This window comes from Ricinus communis, chromosome 7, assembly GCF_019578655.1.
Source record: "Ricinus communis isolate WT05 ecotype wild-type chromosome 7, ASM1957865v1, whole genome shotgun sequence".
Classification (NCBI taxonomy): Eukaryota; Viridiplantae; Streptophyta; class Magnoliopsida; order Malpighiales; family Euphorbiaceae; genus Ricinus; species Ricinus communis.
The window spans coordinates 287,947-298,500 of NC_063262.1; the positions used below are offsets into that span (position 1 = coordinate 287,947).

At 44.1% G+C, this 10,554-nt stretch overlaps 1 protein-coding gene and 1 non-coding gene across 2 annotated transcripts in view; one reads left to right on the plus strand and one right to left on the minus strand.

Moving 5' to 3' along the window:
* The first annotated feature begins 2,503 nt into the window (after window positions 1-2,503).
* On the plus strand, window positions 2,504-2,590 carry TRNAS-UGA. Its single transcript has one exon. It is a non-coding gene; the product is annotated as a tRNA-Ser (tRNA).
* Window positions 2,591-9,548: 6,958 nt separating this feature from the next.
* LOC8267640 (60S ribosomal protein L5, mitochondrial) overlaps window positions 9,549-10,554 on the minus strand; it is a 1,384-nt gene continuing 378 nt past the window's right edge. Inside the window, exon 1 of the mRNA XM_015728681.3 lies at window positions 9,549-10,554. This exon is cut by the window's right edge and continues 378 nt beyond it. Within this exon, the coding sequence (XP_015584167.1) occupies window positions 9,935-10,489 (555 nt within the window). The 5' untranslated portion in view covers window positions 10,490-10,554 and the 3' untranslated portion in view covers window positions 9,549-9,934.

Here is a 10,554-nt window from a genome sequence, read left to right on the forward strand (position 1 = left end):
CAAAGGTGCTTTATGAAAGCCGGTCCACAGCGGTGAAAGTACGATTTATTTGGTCGATCGAACGAAAACCGCTTCTTGCTTTTTTTGCCTCTCTGGCTTGACTACTCTGCTTGCTTAACACAAGTGTGATTTGACCTTCACGGACTACTTGACTACCCTCCGGCTCGAAAGCAACAAGCAACGGATTGAGCTGCGCGAAAGCCGTTGCTCGTTAGCGCTTTAGTTGCAGGTTACTAATAAGATAGAAAGGGCTTTTTCTCGCTTGTTTGATGAGAGACCATATAAGGCTTTCTTCAATCGGCAAAAACAAGGGATGGATCGGAAGTCTGATAAGGCTTTAAGAGATGGGGACTCCAGCGGTAAGAAAGAGTCACTTAGTAAATCAATCGGTGGATCACACACACTTGTTAGAGACAGGGACACGCCTGACTATTTAGAAAGTATACAAGTGTTGAAAGAGTGAAGTCTGGGGACAACGGTAAACGTGAGGAATGGGATCTCCAAAGCTACCCGCCCTCATAAAGAAGTTCGCAAGCAAGGGACATGCCGAACACCTACCTTTCCAACTAAGTCCAACGCGATTCAAATTGACGATGCGTTCCATCGTCAGCAAGCGGTGGCCGACAAGGCCCTTTTCCCTAAATATCTTGGGAAGCGAAGAGGACAGGTTTGAAACTCGTTCGGTAAGATTCTCCCGAAGGTAGGCATTTACCCAAGGCACAGATATTCAGAGTCTCTCAATTATACGTGTTTTAGGGAGTTGAACGTCTTATGAGTGGCCTATGTGAGCCAGGAACAAGGATTCCGGAAAGTGGAGTGAAAGCCGGCTCTAAACAGGATCCAAAAACGTTAAAATCCAGTTCCAATCTGGATATAAAAAAAAGTTCAGTTCAATCGTCGAAAGTTTGAGTCCGGTCTTCTTTTCTCTTTTGAGTCAGGTTCTTAAGACAGGACAGGAAATCGGGTTTTCTGAAGAATCTCTCTTCCGGCCTATTAAGTAAAGTAAGTTAGTTCGAGATCGAAACTGGACCTGAAAGAGACTAGACTTCTAGTAACAGTAGGTGCGCCTTCAGTTGAGGAGAGCTGTTCACAAGCAGTGGTTATGAGCTCTTTCTTGTTTCGGTTCAGAAGAGGTAATTCCTTCAGTTGCACTAGTGGATTGAATAACCTTTTTTTTGAGTGCCAACAAAGTGCATGTGTTGTTGGTTAATAAAAACACGAATTTCGATAGGCTGGAGGACTGATACTATAAGTTAAGTAAAGTAGGACAAACGCCTTAAAAGAGAAATGAAAGGCATTTTTCCACTTATCCAAGGAATCTCTTTCTTGGCATTTGTATTTGAGAGAGAGAGCTATGCTTAGGTAAGTTTCTTTAGTAAACTTATTTGGTAAGTCAGAAGTGAACCCCACGGAGCGGTAAGAAAGTAGTCCCGTATGAAATTCATAAAAAATGCATATCTGGCACTTGAGGAGGTCAATCTTAAGTGTTGGAAGCTACTGCTAAGGTACTCCCCCTCATCTATAAAGGATAGGCAATTGAGAGAGAATAGGGCGCCGGTTTTGATTGAATAATCCTTTCCTGTGCTTGTATTGAGGTATACCGAAGATATGAGTAAAAGTAGGTAACAGAAGGGGAGGGATTGCTGTTTTTTATTAGTGAGGGCAAGCAGCTTTCATTTTTTTTTTTGTTGTTTGGTAGGGCTTTAAAGAGTAGGCGGTTCGTATGTTTTTATGACCCTCAGAATAATAAGTAGGAGGATACGCAGAGCAAGAGCTCTTGAAGTCTACCGGGGCGCGCTTCTTAATTCATCCATTTAGGCCCTACTAGGAACACGTAGATCCAGGGAACCTGGCTCGGGAACAGCTTCTTACTAGTAGGGGCTAATCACAGTAAGAGAGTCCAATCTCTGAAATAGAGCTTAGTCTCTCCATAGTAGTATACTAGTAGAAGGCGTAGGTTATGACTTAATCCAATAGAGTCAGAACACCTTTATATCTAAAAAAATGGTGCTCGATGAAACGATCCAGATTCCACACTATGCTGTGGGCTGGGGTTCTGCTCCTCTCCTTTACAGTCGAGTGGCTCCGCTCCTCTGCGAAGCTGGTCGTTCAGTGTTCTTATGGAGGAACCATACTAGAAAGAAAATAGAAAAGGCCTTCAAAAAAGAGCGAGAGAGTGATGGGCAACCTTAGTCTATATGTTGCTCGTAAGCCGACAAGTACCAGTTTCGCAACAGTACTGGCGCAAAAGGATCGGTCCTTCACTTGCTGATCGTTCGCGAGTTGAACTCGCTCTCTTGCCACGCCTTTCACTCACTCGCTTGAGTCGGACTCAATCACTCTTTTTGTTTGGAGGATCATTCGTTCTTCACTCTCTTGCCCCCGCAGGAGCGCAGCAACCAAGGTGCATATTATCATATAGAAACAAGCAAGCGTAGCGAATCACATGGATAAGCCCCTACCTGCCAGCGCGCGGATAGATAGGGCGGGCGAAGCGCGAAGGGGATGGATGTCTGAGCGGTTGAAAGAGTCGGTCTTGAAAACCGAAGTATTGATAGGAATACCGGGGGTTCGAATCCCTCTCCATCCGCGAAGTAATAAGTTCTCTCTTGCGTTATCTATAGATAAGAACGAATCGGATCGACTCGACTGATATGATAGATGGAATGGGTAGCTTGTGTTATGATTTAGTTAGGACTTTGTCTCCCTTTCGTTATCTTCTGCTCCCCTTGTATAGGTTGGGGAAGGGCCGGGTGGATTATTACCTTTGGGAGCTAAGTCAAAGATCTCGGTGGTCTTGTGAGTGGTTGATAAACTACGATTGCAGTTTTCTTTAGGAAGTCCCATAGCTTAGCTGTGAGGCTTAACAGACAAAGAAAACGGTGGATACTTCCACTAGTTGGGTAGAAGGTGACGACCCTAATGAATCGACTATGAAGAGAAGGGGATTTGGTGTTGAAAAAGATTCTCCCTATTCAGAACGACCATCGTGGAAAGTGGACCTCGAATTATGATTATGAAGGTCCGTACGTCGTTAAGAGAGCCTTTTCAGGGGGTGCCCTTCTTTTTACCAACATGGATGGAGCTGAACTACCAAACCCCGTGAACTCAGATGCTGTGAAAAAGAATTACGCTTGAAATCCGTGTATCTCAATCAGTTGAATTAATGAAAACGGTTTGATTCCTTTTCGCAACCCATTTATTTTTCAGAAAGACTGGGTTCTGCTCCTCTCCTTTACAGTCGAGTGGCTCCGCTCCTGTTTTAGGAAAAATCCCAGGTACTAGACATCCCGGCTTCCTTCAACCTGCTACTTGGAAGGCCGTGGATTCATGCCCTAGAAGCGGTCCCCTCTACTTTGCATCAGAAAGTCAAGTTCATACAGGGGAATCGTGTCATTTCTATCTTTGGAGATCCAGAAGAACCAGTTCTGGACCCTATCCAAGTGCTAGAAATTCAGCACGATGAGAACTTGGAGTTGGCAGAAACAGTCAAGGAATATTTACCCCTGCCTAATTTTAGTGACAATGTCTTTGTCGGGGAAATGTTCCGATCAATGCGCTACCTCCCCGGATCAGGACTCGGCCGGCATCACCAAGGAATCGTGGAGCCAATTCATGTCCAGGCAATTGAGCCACCTTTTGGGTTGGGGTATATACCTACGGAAGAAGATCTAAAAAATTGGAAGACAAGAAGAGGATCGTAATAAAGCTTTTCAATATCTGAAGACTCTGCATGGGCGATTTCTCAAAGAAGGATATAACTTTCCCTTTTTCGGTTTTCCGGAGCCATGGATCGATGCTAGCGGGAACCGCGTGCCAGGTTTTGAAATATTTCTTTACAGATAAAGGCACCTGGGAGCTTGATGAGGGGAAAGCTAAAATGATCTACCAGTGGGAAGAACCAGGGATCTTGACCTGGTATCCAGAGAAGAAATAAGAAAAGGCTGTTGAATCAGAGATTGAGGAAGAATACCAGTTTCAACTTATGTTTACCCAGGACGGTGCGGCAGGGGAACAAGGGATGGTGTCCATGATAATTGCGGACCCAGTGGCAAAAGACCCATCCACTCTCATCATCCCAGCCGATGGAGCACCACGCAATTGGGCTTCTCTTCCTCAGCTGAAGTCTGTCAGTGTTCTATCTGAACCAGTCTTAGTCAAGTCCGTTGAGTCCCTGTTTAATGTAACCTCTTCGGAGGATGGTCTGAAGTCTGTCCCGTCAGTGTCTGTTATCATTTCTGAAGTCGAGAGGTCGGCCCTGGGGGCCAGAGAGTCTGTAATCAAGGAACTTGTGGTTTGCAATGAAATCTAGGTTTGCTTACGTGTCGGAGTTTGTTGATGATGATGAGATGCTTAAAATCTTGAAAAAAAAAAAGGAAAAAAATAGCAGATCTTAGCTCCCCTTCCAAGGATCACTGCCTCATGCAGGTAGATGAGGAAGAAACCTATGGTTAAACTCCTCCGGAACTCTTGGAAATGGTGGAGAGATCAGAGGAAAGGAAGGCTCAACCCGTCATAGAAGAAACCCAACCAATTCATTTAGGGACCGCAGACGAACCCAAGAGGTTAGGGATAGGAACCACTTTCATTTGACTCTCGAAGAAGGAACAAGCCTGATTGACCTTTTGAAAGAATACAAGGATGTCTTTGCATGGTCCTACGATGATATACCTGAATTCAGCACAGACATAGTTCAGCATAAAATCCCTTTGTATTCTGATGCCAAGCCAGTCAAGCAGAAACTGAGGAGAAAGAATTAGGCCCGAATAGACGTTGAAAATCAAAGAAGAAGTAGAAAAACAGCTAAAGGCAGGATTTCTTGTAGTGACGGAATACCCTGGTTAGCCAACATAGTTCCTGTCCCGAAAAAGGACGGCAGAGTCCGCATGTGCGTTGACTTTCGCGATCTCAACAAAGTCGGTCCCAAAAAGGATTTCCCTTTGCCACATATTTACATCTTGATTGACAATACAGCGGGGCATGAATTCTTATCCTTCATGGATGGCTTCTCAGGGTACAATCAAATAAAGATGGCGCCAGAAGATATGCAGAAAACCTATTTATTCCCCAGTTGGGAAGATTTTTCTACCGTGTCATGCCTTTCAACTTAAAAAAGCCGGGGTAACATATCAAAGGGCAGCTACAATCTTGTTGCATGACATGATGCATAAGAAAGTTTAAGTATATTTTTTTAACATGATAGTGAAGTCTAGGGGCAGAGATGAACACTGTGCGGCATTAAGGAGATTCTTTGACAGAATACGTCAATACCAGTTGAGGCTTAATCCCCAAAAATGCGCCTTTGGTGTCACATCAGGAAAACTTTAAGGGTTTATCGTCAGTCAAAGAGGTAAAGAGGTCGACCCTGAAAAAGTAAGGGCCCCCCAAGAAATTACCCCACCCAGAAACCTGAAAGAGCTAAAATCTCTCCAAGGAAGGAATTCTTTTAATATATACGACGGTTCATTTCAAATTTTGCAGGAAGATGCCAACCGTTCTCCAGGTTAATGAAGAAAGGAGTACCATTTGAATGGGACAAAAAATGCCAACACGCCTTCGAAAGCCTGAAGGAATATCTAAAAAATCCTAAAGTCCTGGCAGCTCCAGAGAAAGGAAGGCCTTTGATCTTATACATAGCAGTTATGGACAATTCCTTAGGCGCTTTGCTCGAAAAAAGAATGATGAAGGGCCTTATATTATTTAAGCCGCATGATGGTGGATGCAGAGAACAAATACTCGCCTATCGAGAAGATGTGCCTCGGACTTATATTCCCAGTCAAAAGCTCAGGCATTATCTCTTGGCACATCAAACCTTGCTCATATCCAAGGTGGACCTCATTAAATACGTCATGACACGGGGAATTTAGCCAACAGTCTTACTAATGGAGCTTTATATCCTATCCTATATGCCCCACAAAAAGCGATCAAAGGACAAGCCCTTGCAGACTTCCTGGCAGCGCATCCAGTTCCAGACGATTCTCCCCTGAACACGGACCTTCCTGATTGATGAAGAAGTCTTTACGGTCGAGGCCGGATTTCCAAAGTGCGAAATTGACTTTGGCGGCACACCCAGAACAGAACTAATTTAAGATCAAACTCAAAGACCCGTTCAGGCGCAGGAGTTGTATTCGTCACACCACAGAAAGGCGTTATACATTTCTCCTTTGCCTTACTGAAAGGCTGTTCAAACAATGAAGCTGAGTACGAAGCGCTCATTGCCGGCCTCCTGGTAGTCTTACAAATTGGTATAAAGGTCCTCATGATCCTATGGGAATTCGCAGTTAATCATTCGCCAACTCTAGGGTACATTTTTAGTATGCAAACAAAAAAAAATGCCCTACCACGCCATGGCTATGGAGCTCATGAAAGAGTTCGAGCTACTCGAATTCTGCCACGTACAAAAGAAAAAGAACGACAAAGCAGACGCATTCGCCAAGTTAGTAGCCGCTCTAGCAGCCCCCCTGGTTGCAGAACATAAGTCATTATACATGATAGGGTCCTTTTTCCAGGCCGGAAAGAACTGATCCAGGATTGCAACGCTGTCACCATAGTGGAAATGGCTCCCTGCATGGAAGTATCTATTGAAGATTGGAGACATTATTTTTTTTTCTACTTTAAGCACGGCGGATGGCCAGAAGAAAGCCACAAAGGAACCCAGCTTCGAAGGAGGTTGCCCCAGTATATATAATATATTTAAACGAAACTTTATACAAAAAGTCTTATGCTGTGGCTGAGATGTTTGTCTAGTGATGAAGCAAGGCAAGCCTTGTACTTCGTACATTCAGGGGTGTGTGGTGCCCACCGGTCTGGGCCAAAGATGCGAGTTAAGCTCAAACAGATGGGGTACTACTGGCCTATAATGGTCCAGAATTGTATGGACTATGTTAAACGCTGCAACATTTGTCAAATCCACGGAGACTCTATGCCAAACCCCTTGCGTCCTACCGTAGCATCCTGGCCTATCTTTCTGATGCGCTAGTACTCAACTTACCTGCCGAGCGTACGAAAGGAGTATCTTTTCCCTATCTAAGCTATATCAACATAGCCAACTAGAAAACTCATCCGCTTGTCAATTCTTGGTGTAATACTCACTTTTAAATGATTGGTGTCAGAATTTTCACTGATCAGGTGTGATCAGTCTCATCCGTGTAAGAATTAGGAATTCCTTTTCCAACTCGTCCCGGAATGGGCGTTATGGCAAAGAACAAGAAGAAAACAAAAGGAGAAATTTGTCCAATAGTAACAAATGGTGCCTCCACAGGTTGACATCCAATCCAACCTAGTAGTAAGCAATCCGCCAAAAGCAACCAAAAGATTCCTTGGTGAATCGGGCGAAAACTTGAACTACGCACATACATACTTTTAAAAAAGGTAAAGCCAACAGACATATAAAAACGGGTGCTATTGCGGCTACACCTCCCGATTTGTCAGGTATACTACGAAGAATGGCATAGATCGGTAGGAAATACCATTCCGGCACAATATGAGGCGGGGTGGGCATCGGATTAGCAGGTATATAATTGTCGGGATGCCCCAAAACATTAGGAGCATAAAAAATCCAAATGGAAAAAAGATAGCAAAAGCTACCCAACCTACTAGATCCTTTACATAAAAATAAGGGTAAAAGCAATTTTATCCATCTCTGAATGTACACCCAATGGATTATTTGATCCATATTGATGCAATGCAGCCAGATGAAGAAGACTGGCGCCTACTAAAATAAAGGGGAGTAAATGATGAAGACTAAAAAAACGATTTAAGGTGGCATTGTCCACGGAGAAACCACCCCAAAGCCAAGTCACTATGGTATCTCCTACTACAGGTATGGCGCTAGCTAAGCTTGTAATTACTGTAGCTCCCCAAAAGCTCATCTGACCCCAAGGTAGTACGTATCCTATAAAAGCTGTCACAATCATTAATAGGAAGATTACAACTCCGAGACACCGAACAAATTCCCTAGGACTGCTATAACTCGCATGATATAGACCGCGAAAATATGAAGGTGAACCACAATGAGAAACATACTTGCCCCATTAGCATGCATATAACGGAGCAACCAGCCCCCTTCAACATCTCTCATAATGTGTTCGACGCTGTTGAAAGCTAGATCCACATGAGGTGTGTGATGCATAGCTAAAAAACGCCAGTCACTATCTGAATGACTAAACAAATACCAGCTAACGGACCGAACCCCCACCAATAACTAAGATTGCTCGGGGTTGGATAATCTATCAAATGCTGATTAAGTGTGGAGGATATAGGTTGTTTAAGAAGAGAGAATCGTTGGTTCCTTATAGTCATTTCTCTTTCCTATCGTGACAACTCTTGTTCCCCCACCTTTTTATTTAGCGTTCTGGGGCCCTACTGACTCTATATAGATAGATATAATATATATAGTACCCTTTCTTACACCTCCGAAGGATGTAGGGGGTATACAGCGAAAGAAGCGTCGAAGGGGTCATCCTGGCTTACTGAAAAGTCGTCCGACTGCTCGGTGACCGAATCAGAGAGGTTTTTACCGCTTTCTCTCCAGCCCTCTCGGACTGATCATCTTGCTGGAACAAAGCAAGCTTAGGAATGAATCTAATGGAAATTGAGGTCTCTGTCCGCTTGGAAGATTTTCTTTCCTCTTCGGTGAAAGAGGGCAAAGGCGTGTGGGAGAAAGAATTCTAAAAGGAGAGAAGATTTCGTCCACCAAGCGGGACAGAGTGCGACCCCTAAGCAATTGGAGGTTCTCGCTCATCTCTTGGGGTCCATATCATCTGAAAACTTTTCCTGTTCCATTAGCATAGCTAAATTTGAATAGGATGACTCAGTGTCAGGAAGCCCCCCTTGCCTTGATTGAATTTGGCTTCGCTGCGCCCTGAATCAATCAAAAGCTTATTGATTGGATTCATCCCACTTCATTTAGGCGAGAGGGAGGCTGTGAGTCACCTGGGCTACGGATTTGTCGGTTGGTTGATTCTTGAAATCACCTGTTGAGAAAAAAAAAAGGCCCTCGGTCCCGACCCACAAATGAATAGGAAGCGGGGCGAGGGTCTTTCATTAAAAAGGGGGAAAGGGTGGGGTTTTGTTCTGGGGGGGCCGCCTTGCGCAGCTTTAGAAAGGAGAGAATTTCAGAAAGTTACTCTCTCCAACCTTTTCTATCTATCCTTAGAAGTAGGGCGAGAGAAAGTCAATATGATGTGCGTTGCTTTTTCCAACGAAACTAAGCACTTTTTTGTCTTTATCATTCGAAGGGCTCAGTCCCACACTCTGACTTCAATGATGGGAACAACCTCCGCACTCCGGCGCTCCAATGAACAACAGTTCTCCGCCTTACCCTTACTATATTTATTTATAATAGTGGTCGATCCCTCGGGAGTTACATTCGTAACTTAATGTTATGTTTACGCGGTGATATTCTATCTTTCCAAGATGACTACCCTGTACGTAGTCTATGTCTGGGGAGCATACTTGACAGGAGATAGACACGGGCGGTAGAGAGGTCCCCATCTCCGTTAGCATCTCCGATCCGAGATAAGGGATTTTACTCCGTTAGGTCTTTTCGGTCCGGAGCCGGCCGGTAATGGACCTACTTACCTTGCTTATGGACCAGCTGCAGAGCTAAGCCTTGTTCTATTGGTTTGGTGGTTGCTACCAAGACGATTTCTTTATGCCCATCAAAAGACCTCGAGATGCTAATCCACGAAAAACGATACGAGAAATTCGAAAGAACTCATATACGGAATGAGGGCGACCCGTGAAAATACATCGGTTTATTACTCGTGCAAAGGAACTCCATTTTGCAACTTGGACAACTTATAACGATGTTTGTCCCGCATATAACTAGGAGGATCTTTACAAAAGGCTTTATAAAGCTTTCGTCTCAATTCATATTTAGCCGCGAGCAATCTATGTTTGTGATCCTCGTATATTTCGCTTCTCCGGCATCTTACTGACTTTCCCCCTCATCTTTTTGAAAAAAGCCGCTCCACGGTGGTAAAGTCTCATCTTGTGTGTTGGCCGAAGTGACAATAGTCACATTGAACCCTCGAATATGTTCGAGGATCTCGAAATGATCTTCCAGTTCTGGGGATAATTCGCAAAACTCCGTTTCCATCGAGAATTGAATGGAGTTTTCCCGTATTTCGACCGGAGAATCTAAGAGAGACATTACTGTCGAGATTCTGACCGAAAAATTAGACATTCCATGCCCTCGGAGAGTGCTTTGTCGTGCTAGGTCACTGACATATCCTTTTTTGTTTGACCCCAAGAATGGATTGGATCGAAACGACTTTCCTGTCGAACCCCTTTGTGTCTGTATGAATTTCTGACCGCACGGAATCTCCATAGCCAATTTTCCATTTTTGATTATGAAATCATAAGGTGCCTTTGGTACTACTCTTATTTCACACAATCCAGGAACTTCCATAACGTTGGCGTGATTCGGTTTGAGCAACGGATCCTGACGTGATACATCTTCGTAATGAAAATAGAGTGGAAACATGAGGTGGATTTTCCAGTATCTATAGAATAAGCACTGTGAACTATCTGCTTCAAAAGATAGTTGTA